At 44.9% G+C, this 18407-nt stretch overlaps 1 protein-coding gene across 2 annotated transcripts in view; it reads right to left on the bottom strand.

The window, feature by feature from the left end:
- Nucleotides 1-18407, bottom strand: part of malt1 (MALT paracaspase 1) — a 121112-nt gene that overhangs the window by 80708 nt on the left and 21997 nt on the right. For both annotated transcript variants that reach the window (XM_068031074.1, XM_068031082.1), the window contains exon 4: nt 15058-15205. In XM_068031074.1, coding sequence (XP_067887175.1) covers nt 15058-15205 — 148 coding nt within the window. The remainder of the gene's footprint in view (nt 1-15057; nt 15206-18407) is intronic.

The following is an 18407-nucleotide window of genomic DNA, read 5'->3' as shown; positions in this document are numbered from 1 at the left end:
ACTAAAGCGCCTTAAGCACATATAGAGAGCAGAAGACTTTTTTTATACAGTTTCAGATGCAAAGTTAGTTCTACGCAAAACTAGTCAATATTATGCTGATTAAGTCATTAAATGTTAGATCTTGAAGATTCAGTGTGTGAATGTATTGCAAGAGTAGTATTGGGGCACAAAGATCAGGAAAGCTGAAGGTTCAATCCTTGATCTACTCTGGGTTTGTTAATCACAGCCCAGCAGAATTGGAAGTATGGTAATTGGCCTTAAAGCTCCAGGAATTGGAGGGTGAAGGGTGAAGGTTAGTCATCCTAATAGAGTCAGAGAGTCATTCGAGCACAGAAGGAGGCTATTCTGCCCATTGAGTCCATGCAGGCTCTCTGCAGAGCTATCCAGTCAGTCCCAATACCCCGCTACGACCTTGGAGCCTTGCAAGATAATTCTCTCAAGTGCCCATCCAAATTCTTTTTGAAATCATTGATTGTCTCCGCTTCCATCACCCTCGTAAGCAGTGAATTCCAGGTCATTACCACTCGCTGCGTAAAACAGTTGTTCCTCACCACCCGCCGCCCCCACCCCCTCCCCCGTAACTGATACCCAAAACCTTCAGTCTGTGTCCCGTAGTCCTTGTACCATCAACTAATGGGAACAGCTTTTCTTTGTCTAACTTATCTAAACCGGTCATAATCTTGTACACCTCTATCAGATCTCCTCTCAATCTCCTTTGCTCCAAGCAGAACAAACTCAGTTTCTCCAACCTAACCTTGCAGCTAAAATCCCTCATCCCTGCAACCATTCTGGTAAATCTCCTCTGCACCCTCTCAAGGACCCTCACATGCTTCATAAAGTGTGGTGACCAGAACTGGACACGAAGACTCGGAGGGCGGAGTTCCGGACCGGTAAGTATAAAAAACTTACCTCGGGGATTCTCGGAGCAGACTCGGAGGGCGGAGTTCCAGACCGGTAAGTATAAAAAACTTACCTCGGCGATTCTCGGAGCAGACTCGGAGGGCGGAGTTCCAGACCGGTAAGTATAAAAAACCTACCTCGGGGATTCGCAGCCTATATTCTCGGAGCAGACTCGAAGGGCGGAGTTCCGGACCGGTAAGTATAAAAAACTTACCTTGGGGATTTGCAACCGACATTCTCGGAGCAGACTCGGAGGGCGGAGTTCCAGACCGGTAAGTATAAAAAACTTACCTCAGGGATTCGCAGCCTACATTCTCGGAGAAGACTCGGAGGGCGGAGTTCCAGAGCGGTAAGTATACAGAGTAAGTTACCTCGGGTGGGGAAAAAAACTGAAAAAGTGACGTCACAAGAAAGCTGTGACCTGAATGGCTGGTAGGGAATCTGTACTGAATTTGAAAATAAAACTGATAAAAATCGATTAAAACACTAATTAACTAATTAATAAGTCGAGTAACTAAACCAGAGGGAGTAGATTACTGTATTTAGTTAGCATTTAGTATTTATTGTAGAAATCTAGCACTAGGGACCATATAGTTAAGTGTATCATAATTTAGTAAGGATTTAATAAGTATTTATTTATTTTATATGAATTAACTAATTAGTGCTAGAAATGACAGTTAGAGGGGTGAAGTGCTTCACCTGTGAGATGTGGGAGGTCCATGACGCTTCCAACGTTCCGGACGACAACATCTGCAGGAAGTGTACCCAGTTGCTGCTCCTCACAGACCGCATGGATCGGTTGGAGCGGCAACTGGATGCACTTAGGAGCATGCAGGTTGCGGAAAGCGTCATAGACAGGAGTTTTAGAGAAGTGGTTACACCCAAGGTGCAGGCAGATAGATGGGTGACTGTTAGAAGGGGCAGGCAGTCAGTGCAGGAATCCCCTGTGGCTATCCCCTCTCTAACAAGTATACCGTTTTGGATACTGTTGGGGAGGATGGCCTATCAGGGGAAAACAGCAGCAGCCAGAGCAGTGGCACCACGGCTGGCACTGTTGTTCAGCAGGGAGGGACAAAGCGCAGAAGAGCAATAGTTATAGGGGACTCTATAGTCAGGGGCACAGATAGGCGCTTCTGTGGACGTGAAAGAGACTCCAGGATGGTATGTTGCCTCCCTGGTGCCAGGGTCAAGGATGTCTCTGAACGGACAGGGGGCATTCTGAAGGGGGAGGGTGAACAGCCAGAGGTTGTGGTACACATCGGTACCAATGAAATAGGAAGGAAGAGTGATGAGGTCCTGCAGGGGGAGTTTAGGGAGTCAGGTAGTAAGTTAAAAAACAGGACCTCTAGAATTGTAATCTCTGGATTACACCCTGTGCCACGTGCCAGTGAGGCTAGAAATAGGAAGATAGTGCAACTAAACACGTGGCTGAGCAGCTGGTGTAGAAGGGAGGGTTTCAGATATCTGGACCATTGGGCTCTCTTCAGGGACAGATGGGACCTGTACAAGAAGGACGGGTTGCATCTAAACTGGAGGGGCACTAATATCCTGGCAGCAAGGTTTGCTAGCATACCTCAGGAGGGTTTAAACTAGTGTGGCAGGGGGGTGGGAACCAGAGCAGTAGGACAGCTAGTGAAATAAATGAGGAGGACATAGTAAATAAGGCCAGTAGGACTAAGAGGAAGAGCAGGCAGGGAGATGTTGCTGAGCACAGCGGGACTGGTGGTCTGAAGTGCATTTGTTTCAATGCGAGAAGCATAACAGGTAAGGCAGATGAACTAAGAGCTTGGATTAGTACTTGGAAATATGATGTTGTTGCTATTACAGAGACTTGGTTGAGGGAAGGGCAGGATTGGCAGCTAAATGTTCCAGGCTTTAGAAGCGTCAGGCAGGATAGAGGGGGATGTAAAAGGGGTGGGGGAGTTGCATTACTGGTTAAGGAGAATATCACAGCTGTACTGCGGGAGGACACCTCAGAGAGGTCATGCAGCGAGGCAATATGGGTGGAGCTCAGGAATAGGAAAGGTACAGTCACGATGTTGGGGGTTTACTACAGGCCTCCCAACAGCCAGCGGGAGGTAGAGGAGCAGATATGTAGACAGATTTTGGAAAGATGTAAAGGCAATAGGGTTGTGGTGGTGGGTGATTTTAACTTCCCCTATATTGACTGGGATTCACTTAGTGCTAGGGGCTTGGATGGGGCAGAATTTGTGAGGAGCATCCAGGAGGGCTTCTTGAAACAGTATGTAGTTAGTCCAACTAGGGATGGGGCCATTCTGGACCTGGTATTGGGGAATGAGCCCAGCAGGTGGTCGAAGTTTCAGTGGGGGAGCATTTCGGGAGATGTGACCATAATTCCATAAGTTTTAAGGTACTTGTGGATAAGGATAAGAGTAGTCCTCGGGTGAAGGTGCTAAATTGTGGGAAGGCTAATTATAACAATATTAGGCAGGAACTGAAGAATTTAGATTGGGGGCGGCTGTTTGTGGGTAAATCAACATCTGACATGTGGGAGTCTTTCAAACGTCAGCTGATTAGAATCCAGGACTGGCATGTTCCTGTGAGGAAGAAGGATAAGTTTGGCAAGTTTCGGGAAGCTTGGATAACGTGGAGCCTAGTCAAAAAGAAAAAGGAAGCATTTGTAAGGGCTGGAAGGCTAGGAACAGATGAAGCACTTGAGGAATATAAAGACAGTAGGAAGGAACTTAAGCAAGGAGTTAGGAGGGCTAAAAGGGGTCATGAAAACTCATTGGCAAACAGGATTAAGGAAAATCCCAAGGCTTTTTCTACATATATAAAGAGCAAGAGGGAAACCAGGGAAAGGGTTGGCCCACTCACGGACAGGGATGGGAATCTATGTGTCGAGCCAGAGGAAATGGGCGAGGTGCTAAATGAGTACTTTGCATCAGTATTCACCAAAGAGAAGGACTTGGTGGATGAGCCTAGGGAAGGGAGTGCAGATAGTCTCAGTCATCTCATTATCAAAAAGGAGGAGGTGTTGGGTGTCTTGCAAAGCATTAAGGTAGATAAGTCCCCATGGCCTGATGGGATCGACCCAAAAATACTGAGGGAGGCAAGGGAAGAAATTGCTGGGGCCTTGACAGAAATCTTTGCATCCTCATTGGCTACAGGTGAGGTCCCAGAGGACTGGAGAATAGCCAATGTTGTTCCTTTGTTTAAGAAGGGTAGCAAGGATAATCCAGGAAATTATAGGCCGCTGAGCCTTACGTCAGTGGTAGGGAAATTATTAGAGAGGATTATTCGGGACAGAATTTACTCCCATTTGGAAACAAACGAACTTATTCGCGAGAGACAGCATGGTTTTGTGAAGGGGAGGTCGTGTCTTACTAATTTGATTGAGTTTTTTGAGGAAGTGACGGAGGTGATTGATGAAGGAAGGGCAGTGGATGTTATCTATATGGACTTTAGTAAAGCCTTTGACAAGGTCCCGCATGGCAGACTGATACAAAAGGTGAAATCACATGGGATCAGAGAGGAGCTGGCAAGATGGATACAGAACTGGCTCGGTCATAGAAGACAGAGGGTATCAGTGAATGGGTGTTTTTCTGAATGGAGGGATGTGACTAGTGGTGTTCCGCAGGGATCAGTGCTGGGACCCTTGCTGTTTGAGGTATATATAAATGATTTGGAGGAAAATGTAGCTGGTCTGATGAGTAAGTTTGTGGACGACACATAAGTCGGTGGAGTTGCGGATAATGATGAGGATTGTCAGAGGATACAGCAAGATATAGATCGGTTGGAGACTTGGGCGGAGAAATGGCAGATGGAGTTTAATCCGGACAAATGTGAGGTAAAGCATTTTGGAATGTCTAATGCAGGTGGGAGGTATACAGTAAATGGCAGAACCCTTAGGAGTATTGACAGGCAGAGAGATCTGGGCGTACAGGTCCACAGGTCACTGAAAGTGGCAACGCAGGTGGATAAGGTAGTCAAGAAGGCATACGGCATGCTTGCCTTCATCGGTCGGGGCATAGAGTATAAAAATTGGCAAGTCATGTTGCAGCTGTACAGAACCTTAGTTAGGCCACACTTAGAATATTGCGTGCAATTCTGGTCGTCACACTACCAGAAGGACGTGGAGGCTTTGGAGAGGGTACAGAGGAGGTTTACCAGGATGTTGCCTGGTCTGGAGGGCATTAGCTATGAGGAGAGGTTGGAAAAACTTGGATTGTCTTCACTGGAACGACGGAGGTGGAGGGGCGACATGATTGAGGTTTACAAAGTTATGAGCGGCATGGACAGAGTGGATAGTCAGAAGCTTTTTCCCAGGGTGGAAGAGTCAGTTACTAGGGGACATAGGTTTAAGGTGCGAGGGGCAAAGTTTAGAGGGAATGTGCGAGGCAAGTTTTTTACACAGAGGGTGGTGAGTGCCTGGAACTTGCTGCCAGGGGAGGTGGTGGAAGCAGATACGATAGCGACGTTTAAGAGACATCTTGACAAATACATGAATAACATGGGAATAGAGGGATACGGTCCCCGGAAGTGCAGAAGGTGTTAGTTTAGGCAGGCATCGAGATCGGCGCAGGCTTGGAGGGCCGAATGGCCTGTTCCTGTGCTGTACTGTTCTTTGTTCTTTGTACTCTAATTGTGGCCTAACCAGAGCTTTATAAAGGTTCAGCAGAACTTCCCTGCTTTTGTACTCAACACCTCTATTTATGAAGCCTAAGATCCCATATGCTTTGCTAATTACTTTCTCAATATGTCCTGCCACCATCAAGAACCTATGCACATGAACCCCCAGGTCCCTCTGTCTCTGCATATACTTCAGAACTGTGCCATTAAGTCTACATTTCAGCTCACCATATCCCTTTTGCCAAACTGCATCACCTCACACTTCTCTGTATTAAATTCCATTTTTTCATTCTGCTAGCCTATCTATGTGCTGTTGCAGTCCAGTGGTATCATCTTCACCATTTGCCACACCTCCAAGATTTGTATGATCAGCAAATTTTGAAATTGTACTCTGTATTGCAATATCTAAGTCATTTATATATATCAAAAAGAGCAGTGGTTCTGGCACTGACCATTGGGGAACATCACTGTCTACCATCCTCCAGTCTGACAACCAACCATTTGCCACAACTCGCTGCTTTCGGTCCTTAGGCCAATTTTTTATCCAAGCTGATACTGACCCCCACCCCCCCGCCCCCCCATTCCATGAGCCTCAGTTTTGTTAACCAGCCTTTTATGTGGCACTTTGTCAAATGCTTTCTTAAAATTCATAAAGACAACATCCATTGCATTCCCTTCATCAACTTTCTCAGTTACTTCAACAAAGAATTCAATTAGATTTGTCAAGCTCGATCAGCCTTTAACAAATCCAGGCTGGCTCTCCTTATGTCTATATAAGCAACCTGGCTGGAACTGCAAGCTTATCTATGTCAGGAATCAACAGGATTGGGCTCCATTGTGATGATCCATGATGACCAAATGGTCTACCAAAATCTAAAAATGGCCAATTGGGCAATGTAGCAACAAGCCATTAGACTGTATCTCAGTGAATCACCACCTTCAGGGGTGGGCAGGCAGTCAGTAATGGGGAAATTTGCAAAGATTAGAAAATGCAGCAAAAACAAAATCTGCTAAAGAATTGGATTGACGATTATAAGTACGTGTATATGGTATATATACGTGTATATATGGTGTATATATGTGTATATAGGCACACTGAAGAGTGCCTGCAGAGTCTCATCGACAGGTTTGCGGCTGCCTGCAATGAATTTGGCCTAACCATCAGCCTCAAGAAAACGAACATCATGGGGCAGGACGTCAGAAATGCTCCTTCCATCAATATTGGCGACCACGCTCTGGAAGTGGTTCAAGAGTTCACCTACCTAGGCTCAACTATCACCTGTAACCTGTCTCTAGATGCAGAAATCAACAAGCACATGGGTAAGGCTTCCACTGCTATGTCCAGACTGGCCAAGAGAGTGTGGGGAAATGGCGCACTGACACGGAACACAAATGTCCGAGTGTATCAGGCCTGTGTCCTCAGTACCTTGCTCTATGGCAGCGAGGCCTGGACAGCACAGTGGCGCAGTGGTTAGCACCACAGCCTCACAGCTCCAGCGACCCGGGTTCAATTCTGGGTACTGCCTGTGTGGAGTTTGCAAGTTCTCCCTGTGTCTGCGTGGGTTTTCTCCGGATGCTCCGGTTTCCTCCCACAAGCCAAAAGACTTGCAGGTTGGTAGGTACATTGGCCATTATAAATTGCCCCTAGTATAGGTAGGTGGTAGGGAAATATAGGGACAGGTGGGGATGTGGTAGGAATATGGGATTAGTGTAGGATTAGTATAAATGGGTGGTTGATGGTCGGCACAGACTCGGTGGGCCGAAGGGCCTGTTGCAGTGCTGTATCTCTAAAACTAAAACGTATGCCAGCCAAGAGCGACGTCTCAATTCATTCCATCTTCGCTGCCTCCGGAGAATACTTGGCATCAGGTGGCAGGACCGTATCTCCAACACAGAAGTCCTCGAGGCGGCCAACATCCCCAGCTTGTACACACTACTGAGTCAGCGGCGCTTGAGATGGCTTGGCCATGTGAGCCGCATGGAAGATGGCAGGATCCCCAAAGACACATTGGACAGCGAGCTCGCCACTGGTATCAGACCCACCGGCCGTCCATGTCTCCGCTTTAAAGACGTCTGCAAACGCGACATGAAGTCCTGTGACATTGATCACAAGTCGTGGGAGTCAGTTGCCAGCGTTCGCCAGAGCTGGCGGGCAGCCATAAAGGCGGGGCTAAAGAGTGGCGAGTCGAAGAGACTTCGCAGTTGGCAGGAAAAAAGACAGAGGCGCAAGGGGAGAGCCAACTGTGTAACAGCCCCGACAAACAAATTTTTCTGCAGCACCTGTGGAAGAGCCTGTCACTCTAGAATTGGCCTTTATAGCCACTCCAGGCGCTGCTTCACAAACCACTGACCACCTCCAGGCGCTTACCCATTGTCTCTCGAGATAAGGAGGCCCAAAAGAAAGAAAGAAAGAAAGAATATGAAATACATTGGGTCTTGCGTTGTTAGGGTCATGGAAAAATCATGTTTAGATACAACGCATCAAGGTTTAGTGATGCAAGTACTAATATTACATGTACTTGATACAGGTCATTATTTTCTTGAAAGTTTTGCCTCTGGATAGTCATCCGTCTCAGGACATTCTGGTCCAACTAATTGTGTCCGTTCTTATCAATGGCGAATATATGCTGTAGTCCAAACTAATTTCAAAAATAAAGCTTGGCAAACTATCCCATTTCATCTGATAGCAAAACATTTTCTCGGAACTGAAATGTCAGCATGCTCTTTCTGCCCTGGGTTATGTCATGTCTGCAGTATGATAAATGCAAGAACTATCCTCTCAATGACGTAACTGGCAGATTAAGCTCTGTGCCGAGTCAGTTTCCTCACAACAGGGTTTCAAATTGGAATGGATGAGCCACAGACGAGCCGGAGTAGCAATTAAGGGGCAACAACTGGCCTCTGTGGCCCTAGACAAGGGAAAGGGGGGAGTAAAGTCAGTGTTCCTGTATATATTATACATCATTCATACATACATGCATAAACAGACAGCTGGGTAAGGACAGGATAAACTGGGATGCCTTTCATAAATGAACAGCCCACTGATACTCAGGCTTAGAAAATCCAGTGTGCCCATTTTTTTTTTGTGGGGGGCACACTCCTGCTCCTACTCCTCACAGCTTCACTTTCAGGTAAGTAAAAGTTTACCTTGTTGGTTGCAGGGTCACAGGTGGTATCTTTAAGGACTGACGAACGGTCACAGACCTGAAACGTTAACTCTGCTTCTCTCTCCACGGATGCTGCCTGACCTGCTGAGTATTTTCAGCACTTTCTGTTTTTATTTTATTACCTTTACGGAGTGCCGGTTAGGCCGCAAGTAGGCCTGATTATTCTGAATGCAGCAACACTCGTGTCGGATGCCTCTGGGCAAAGCAATCTTGCAGAGGGAGCCCCAAACAGGCATTTGCCATTTATTTGCATATGCAAAGGACCTAAACATTCATGCCAAATTTTTCAGCCTTTACCAAGATGGTGGGTGGCACACTTCTGGCTCCTATTGAACGTTCACTTCCTGGCCACCATATTGGAGGCTTAGGAAGCTCTTTGGGGCCCAAAAAATGGTTGTGGCATGGTTGAATTTCTAGGCCTCGATGTCCAAGGTCATACAGAAAAAGTAATTGAGTCAAAATAAGAAGGGATTGTTAATGTCTGTAAAGCTTGTCCTAGCAACAGTCAGTGCTCTCAGGAGGAGGGAAGGGAACTGAGGAAATAAAAAGAACAGACTGCATTTGTCATTTACAGAATCAATGAATATTAAGACCTGTCTCAATTCCAGTGCTTTTCTGAAGTCAATGAATCAGTTCTTATAAAATATGAACTGCTTACATACCCAATTTAATTTATTCGTGATGCAGAAACGCAAAGATATTAACATGATGTGTGTCAGAGAGAGTCTGCATTTGTGTGTTTTAGCTTTGTACAGAAACATGTGCTAGTGCTGCTTGTGAGCTATAAGGGTACGCAATGTATGGAATATATTACAATTCAGTCGCACATTCAGGTAGTTTATAATGGCATCAGCATCCTAGAGTAAAGGGAAAGGGGTTTTATCAAATTCGACTGACCACCAAGATTTAGTTTACATTCCTGAAACACATCCAGTCTATGCTAACACAAATCGAGACAGCTGCAGATCTAGGTAGTGGTAGAGGGAAGATAATTTATAGTATTGTCTCAGCAGTAAGTTGGTACCATATGAACTTAAGCCAATACTCCTTAATGTCCATCCTAATAAACTTCTTGTGCAATTCTTTTAGTTTATCACCTCAAATTTCTCTCACCACCAGCAGCAACAGCGACAGACCTTCAATCACCAGGACATCACCCTTGGCAAATACAGCTCAATTTGTTCTCTCTAGATCCAAACCATATTTGGAAGTGCAAAAGCTACAATTGCACAGCTCAGTATTTTTCACAATTTTGTGGACATGCAGACCAGTAACTTTACTGAAATCCTAGTGACAACATAGTTGTATCTTTTTCTGAACCAACTATTTTCAAAGTTACCAGCAACTTCCTTTATAAAGCTCTGGTTAGGCCCCAACTGGAGTACTGCATCCAGTTCTGGTCACCACAAGTTAGGAAGAATGTGAGGATCCTTGCAAGGGTTGAAAGAAGATTTACCAGAATGATTCCAGGGATGGGGGATTTTCGTTACAAGGTTAGGTTGGAAATTTTATTTATTTTATAGGTTATATTTAGGTTGGAAAAGCTGGGGTTGTTCTCCCTAGAGTAAAGGAGATTGAGGGGAGATTTAATAGAGGTGTACAAGATTATGACAGGCTTATATAAGGTAGCCAAGGAAAAATTGTTACTGTTAACTGATGATACAAGGACAAGGGGACACAGATCAAAGGTTTTAGGCAAGAGATGCAGGGGAAATGTGAGGAAGAACTTTTTTATACAGTGCCCACGAGGGTGGTGGAAGCAGAAACAATCAATGATTTCAAAAGGAAATTGATGGGCTCTTAAAGGAAATAAAATTGCAGGGCTATAGGGATTGAGTGGGGCAGTGGGATTGACTGCATTGCTCTGCGGAGAGCCGGCATGGACTCGATGGGCCGAATGGCCTCCTTCTATGCCATAAATGACTCTGACAGCTGACTCTCATAACTGAATCACATGATTTGAAATGGACTGTTCTAACAGCATATGATTCAAATTGCAGTTAGAATGAGTACTTAGAGCTTTTTAACACAAGCTGAAGCATCCAGTTTGCTCTGAGTAGCTGTGCAGAATTCAGGGAAAGGAAATGAGGAGACATTATTGCTTGATTATGTAATGGGTGTGGTGCCATAGAATAGCAACAGTGTGACCCTTTCTGGGATATAGTTTGGACTACCTGGCAGTCCTCTGATACCTCTCCATTGTGATTATTCCTCATTGTTGACAGGGGACTGTGAATGTTCATCTCTCTGGGGGAGTACAGCCAAATCTGTTATTTTATTCACTCAATGTCCACATGCCTGCAGCTTTCATCAAGGTCATTAGCTGGCAATGAAGACTGGAAAGCCTGGCTGATGTTTCTCCCCACCTCATGGTGGGCTATTGCCCGAGTTAAGATTAGTTAGCTCCTTCTCAAGGGCAATTAGGGATGGGCAATAAATGCTGGCCTAGCAAGCGATGTCCACATCCCTGAATGAATTTTAAAAAAACACAAACTGAAACCTTCATGGTCAGTATATCTTAGACGCCATCTATGACTCAGCGATGACCACGTTTGGCAAACGTGAGAAGCAGAATGCAGACAGGTTTCAATCTCACTTTGAAGAGCTGGAACCTGTCATAGCCACTAAGCGCATTGTACTGTTAAACTACAAGAAAACCTCAACAAGTTAACATCCGTAGCACTGAAAGTAGCCAGAAGCACTGCACAAAGAACAGCCAGGCACTGTGCTAATGACTACTGGCAACACCTATGCAGTCGTATTTGGCTGGCCTCCGATACCGGAAAAATCAGAGGCATTTATAATGGCATTAAGAGAGCTTTTGGGCCAACCATCAAGAAGATCACCCCCCTCAAGTCTAAATCAGGGGAAACGATCACTGACCAACACAAGCAAATGGACCGCTGGGTGGAGCACTAACTAGAACTGTACTCCAGGGAAAATGTTGTCACTGATACCGCCCTCAATGCAGCCCAGTCTCTGCCAGTCATGGATGAGCTGGACGAACAGCCAACAAAATCGGAACTAATGATGCCACTGATTCTCTAGCCAGTGGAAAAGCCCCTGGAAAGGATGGCATTACCCCTGAAATAATCAAGAGTGCCAAGCCTGCTATATTCTCAGCACTCCATGAACTGCTTTGCCTGTGCTGGGATGAGGGAGCAGTACCACAGGACATGCGCGATGGCAACATCATCACCCTCGATAAGAACAAGGGTGACCGCGGTGACTGCAACAACTGCCGTAGAATCTCCCTGCTCAGCATAGTGGGGAAAGTCTTTGCTCGAGTTGTTTTAAACAGACTCCAGAAGCTGGCTGAGCGTGTCTATCCCGAGGCACAGTGTGGCTTTTGAGCAGAGAGATCCACCGTTGACATGCTGTTTTCCCTTCGCCAGCTACAGCAGAAATGCCGCGACCAACAGATGCCCCTCTACGTTGCTTTCATTGATCTCACCAAAGCCTTTGAGCTCGTCAGCAGACGTGGTCTCTTCAGACTACTAGCAAAGATCGGATGTCCACCAAAGCTAATAAGTATCATCACCTCATTCCATGACAATATGAAAGGCACAATTCATCATAGCGGTGCTTCATCAGACCCCTTTCCTATCCTGAGTGGCGTGAGGCTGTGTTCTCGCACCGACACTGTTTGGGATCTTCTTCTCCCTGTGCTCTCACATGTGTTCAAGTCTTCAGAAGAAGGCATTTTCCTCCACACAAGATTAGATGGCAGGGTTGTTCAACCTTGCCCGTCTCAGGGAACTCCTGTTTGCTGACAATGCTGCATTAACATCCCACACAAAAGTGTATCTGCAGAGACTCGTCGACAGGATTGCGGCTGCCTGCAACAAATTTGGCCGAACCATCAGCCACAAGAAAACGAACATCATGGGACAGGACGTCAGAAATGCTCCATCCATCAATATTGGCGACCACACTCTGGAAGTGGTTCAAGAGTTCACCTACCTAGGGTCAACCATCACCAGTAACCTGTCTCTCGATGCTATGTCCAGACTGGCCAAGAGGGTGTGGGAAAATGGTGCACTGACACGGAACACAAACGTCTGAGTGTTTCAAGTCTGTGTCCTCAGTACCTTGCTTTATGGTAGCGAGGCCTGGACAACGTATGTCAGCCAAGAGCGACGTCTCAACTCATTCCATCTTCACTGCCTCCAGAGAATCCTTGTCATCAGGTGGCAGGACCGTATCTCCAACACAGAAGTCCTCAAGGCGGCCAACATCCCCAGCATATACACCCTACTGATCCAGTGGCGCTTGAGATGGCTTGGCCATGTGAGCCGCATGGAAGATGGCAAGATCCCCAAGGACACATTGTACAGCGAGCTTGTCACTGGTATCAGACCAACTGGCCATCCATGTCTCCGCTCTAAAGACGTCTGCAAATGCGACATGAAGTCCTGTGACATTGATCACAAGTCGTGGGAGTCAGTTGCCAATGATCGCCAGAGCTGGCAGACAGCCATAAAGGCAGGGCTAAAGAGTGGCGAGTCGAAGAGGCTTCGCAGTTGGCAGGAAAAAAGACAGAAGTGCAAGGAGAAAGCCAACTGTGTAACAGCCCCGACAACCAATTTTATCTGCAGCGCCTGTGGAAGAGTCTGTCACTCTAGAATTGGCCTTTATAGCCACTCCAGGCGCAGCTCCACAAACCACTGACCACCTCTCGGTGCTTACCCACTGTCTCTCAAGACAAGAAGGCCAAAGATGAAGAAGAAGGGCATGGCACTTACAAATTGAGTTATCGTGGAATCACAGAATTATTACAGCATAGAAGGAGGCCATTTGGCCTGTCGTGTATGCACCAGCTATCCAAAGGAGCAATTCACCTCATGCCATTCCCGTGCCTTCTCCTCGTAACCCTGCACATTCTTCCTTTTCAGATAACAGTCCAATTCCCTCTTGAATGCCTCAATTGAACCTGCCTCCACCACACTCTCAGGCAGTGCATTCCAGATCCTAACCACTCACTGTGAAAAAGTTTTTCCTCATGTCACTATTGCTTCTTTTGCCAATTACCTTAAATCTGTACTTTCTTGTTCTCGATCCTTCCACCAATGGGAACAGTTTCTCTCTATCTACTCTGTCCAAACCCCTCATGATTTTGAATACCCCTATCAAATTTCCGCTCAACATTCTCTTCTCCAAGGAAAAAGTTCCAACTTCTCCAATCGAACTATGTAACTGAAATTTCTCATTCCTGGAACCATGTTGTAATGCCTTCACATCGTTCCTAAAGTGTGACACCAGAACTGGATACAATACACCAGTTGAGGCTGAACCACTGTTCTACACAAGCTTAACATGACATCCTTGCTTTTTACCCCATGCCACTATTAGCAAAGCTTAGGATGCTATATGCTCTATTAACCACTCTCTCGACCTGTTCTACCACCTTTAATGATTCATCCACCCAGGTCCCTCTGCTCCTGCACCCCCTTTAGAATTGCACCCTTTATTTTATATTGTCTCTCTGCATTCCTCCTACCAAAATAAATCATGTCACACTTCGCTGCATTAAATTTCATCTCCACTTGTCCACCCATTCCACCAACCTGTCTTGAATTTCTACACTATCTTCCTCACAGTTGATAATGCTTCCAAGTTTTGTATCATCCACAAATTTTGAAATTGTGCCCTGTACACCAAGGTATAGGTCATTAATATATATCAGGAAGAGCAAGGGTCCTAACACCGTCCCCTGGCGAACTCCACTACAAACCTTAATCCAGTCCAAAAAACAAACATTAACCACCACTCTCTGTTTCCTGTCATTCAGCCAATTTTATATCCATGTTGTTACTTTGCTCACAAGTCTGTTGTTCAGCTCCTTGTCAAATGCCTTTTGAAAGTCCATGTACACCACATCAACAGCATTACCCTCATCAACCCTCTCTGTTTGCCTCTTCAAAACACTCCAGCAAGTTAGCTAAACACAATTTTCCCTGAACAAATTTATGCTGGCTTTCCTTAATTAACCCACATTTGCCCAAGTGACTATTAATTTTGTCCCGAATTATCGTTTCTAGAAGTTTCCCTACCATTGAGGTTAAACTAACTGGCCTGTAGTTGCTGAGCTTATCTTTGTACCCTTTTTTGAACAAGGGTGTAACATTTGCAATTCTCCAGTCCTCTGGCACCACCCCTGAGTCTAAGGAGGATTGGAAAATTATGGCCAGTGCTTCCGCAATTTCCACTCTCACTTCCCTCAGTATCCTTGGATGCATCTCATCTGGTCCTGATGCCTTATCAGGGGACCTCTGGGTTCTTTCCATTATCAATGTGCAGCACAGAATATCCGCAATGAATTAAAATGAACTTCTTTTTCAATTATAGGGTACAGAATATCTTACAAAACACATTTTCGATAGAAGTTGGCACTTACCATAGGCAGCACTGAAATTATAAACTTCCAGTTGCACCCAGTGACTAAATTCAAAAGAGCAGCCACTGTTCACTCTACAGATGTACCATCCGGTATCATTTATAGTGACTGGATTAATCACAAGCTCTGGGGTGTTGCCATTTGGAACCTATGCGTCAACAAATAGAAAAAAAAAATTCTGAATGGTCGGCCAATTCCAAAAGTATCTATCCATTTTTATAGATAATGAATTGATCTCCCATGGTGCTGCTACCAGAGAAAAGAATAACAAATACGTATTGCTTCTGTAACTGTCCCTCCACTTGTTTCTCACTCTCTAATGATTACGTTGTTGGCAAGTTTCTGCATGCTTTACTGATTTAATGTTACATATTCTTCTTGAGTAAATAGTGGGATGGGTGAGGATCCATCATGCCAGGTGTATTTTGAGCAATCTTTTCATTGCAATGTGATACTCAAACACTGGAGGCAGTGCAGAGAAGTGCCACAAGGCTGATCAGTAGTGTCAGGGGTCCGAGTTACGAGGAAAGACTGGAGAGATTTGGGCTTTTCTACCTGCAAAGGAGATGCATGAGAGTTGATCCTTTAGAGTAATATTACGGAATAATATTAAGGAAAATATTAACCCAGGATACTACTTTGAACTAAACTGTGAGTAGAACAAGAAAACAGGTTCAAAGTAATCCAAGCTAATTTTAGGGCTGATAACAGAAAGTTCTTCTTTACACAGAGAATGATCAACACATGTAATGAAAACCCTGAAGTCATTTAAAGAAGCAATTAGTTGTGGCAATGGAAGGAATGGATGGATGAATTAAGATGGGCCGAATGGCCTTCTGAAACCACACAGATCCGGTGATCTACAGGAACCGCCGATTATTTCTTCCGGTTAGGTGTGATGGATGAGGACTCATCAATTTAAAATTGTTACTAAGACAGACAGTGAGGTGTGAGTTTGGTCGAAATTTCTTTATGCAGCAAATTGCTGAAGCAAGGAATGCTTTGTCACAAGGTGTCAATCTAACAGGGGCCACTGTATCTTTTAAGGGAAGGGCAGATAAACATTTTGAGCAAATAGAAATATGAGGCTATGGACAAAGATCGAGGCAGTGGGATTTGTTTTGATTCATTCTAGTGAAGAGATGGCACAGGCATGGAGGTCAATTTCAGGTGATGAGGTTCCTGGTTCTGGAAATGGTAGACTGGCAACCAGGAAGAGGAATAAAAAAATGTCATGTTTTAAGAACTGTTTTACTTTTTTAACCAAACCAAGTATATTTTATATTATAATGATAAAGTTAATTCCATAAGTGAGTTAGCATTATTACAGTCATATTAAGCAATTTTTTTGCTTCATGGTTTCTGAGCAAAAAGATAAAACAAAATGACCTGGGGATACAAACTAACTGTTCTGGAGGTTCTGACATTCTATAGGTCTTTCCATATTAGGGTTCACGATGTTCAAGCAGAGCAAATGAGTCTGTCAGTAACTTGAAAAAATAAAATCCCCAATTTTCACATCATTACAATTTTAATCCATTCTACATTCTCATAAGACACTCAAGCATGATATTAAAAAGAGATCACTGAGTAAAATATTTAAAAAAGGGCTGGAGAATCTTCAAAGATAAATGCAATGAAACTGTAAAATTAATTTATAATTTGAGCAAAGTAAGAAGCTATTTAGTGAACAAAAACTCAGCTTCCTGAGATAACCATCCGTAATAGTTCCTGTAATGTAATTAGTAAGATTTAACTAATGCTGCAATTATACTATTCAATATATTTCAGGTTTTTGGTCGCTGTTATACTACATTATACTATCTCAGATCAGTAGTTGCAGTGATACTGTATCTCAGGTCAGCAGCTACAGAATTGATTTGCAGCTATCTGTATATGATTTGTATTATGGAGAGAGAAATAAAGTTAACGGGTGGAATTTTTACAGGCAAGGGTAGGCGGGTTTGGGTAAATCCCCTGAAGTTGACATTAAGTCGGGATCCTGATATCAGCCCGCCCTCTTCAAGGTTTCACCAGGGTGGGATTGAATATGAGCGGGGAGTCCCCTTGGATCTGTCAGGCAAGTAATTAAGGTACTTAAAAAAACAAATTAGGAACTGTTTTAATCCTCAATTTTGGATTTAACAGCCAGGGCATTTGTTTTCTGACCTGTCAGCAGGAACAGCTTCTTCAGTGAAACTGACAAGCTGGGAAGGGTTTAATCAGTTATTACTGTCCTTTAGGGAAGGAAATCTGCTGTCTTTACCTGGTCTGGCCTAAATGTGACTCCAGACCCACAGCAGTGTGGTTGACTCTTAAAAGCCCTCTGAAATGGCCAAGCAAACCACTCGGTTCAAGGGCAATTAGGGATGGGCAATAAATGCCGCTGGGAGGCTGCCTCCATTCATTAGCCGGGATTCCGCCTCAGTGGGGGCCCCCGAGTGCCAACTGGAAAATTGCAGTCGGTGTCTGCACAGTGGTCTTAATAGGCTCTTTAAGGACCTTAACTGGCTACTCGCCACCCGTCCCCACCATCCCGCAACCATCCACTACTAAAATGGCCCGGAGTTGGGGACATGCTGGCAAACCAGCTGGTGCCAGGAAATTATGGGTCCATCTGCCTCTGGTCCCGCCTCGGCGGCCATTTAAAAATTCAGCTCATTAACTCTGTTTCTCTCCCCAAAGACGCTGCCTGACCTACTGAGTAGTTCCATCATTTCCTGTTTTTATTTAAGCCCATTTTAAAATTCAGTTACTCCATAGGCGAGGCAAAAGAATGACGAGTCAAAGAGACTTAGCAGTTGGCAGGAAAAAAGACAGACGTGCAAGGAGAAAGCCAACTGTGTAACAGCCCCGACAACCAATTTTATCTGCAGCACCTGTGGAAGAGTCTGTCACTCTAGAATTGGCCTTTATAGCCATTCCAGGCGCTGCTCCACAAACCACTGACCACCTCTAGGTGCTTACCCATTGTCTCTCGAGACAAGGAGGCCAAAGAAGAAGAAGAAGACTCCATACATTGCAGCACCGATATAATTTGCCACAGTGCAGTGGGATTGCGTTCAGTCCTCACTCCACCATAGTCCTGATTGTAGATGCGTCACCATGTTTATGGGGAACTCACATCTTCCTTTCCTAACTACTAAACTGACAGCTCCAACGATAGCCAGGCCATCATCCTGTGCATGTATTTCAACAGTATCTTCTTATTTGCACTATATTAGGAAGCAGTGGATTTGTTTTTTAAATTGAGAAATCTTAGAGAAGGCCATATCCACATTCCCAATAGACTTCATTTTCAAATGACCCCAAAGCCCAGTGAAATAAAAACGATCACAAAGTTTAGTGGA

Source organism: Heterodontus francisci, chromosome 1, assembly GCF_036365525.1.
Source record: "Heterodontus francisci isolate sHetFra1 chromosome 1, sHetFra1.hap1, whole genome shotgun sequence".
Classification (NCBI taxonomy): Eukaryota; Metazoa; Chordata; class Chondrichthyes; order Heterodontiformes; family Heterodontidae; genus Heterodontus; species Heterodontus francisci.
Note: the sequence above shows the minus strand (reverse complement) of the source record. Positions and strands in the feature narration are given on the sequence as shown.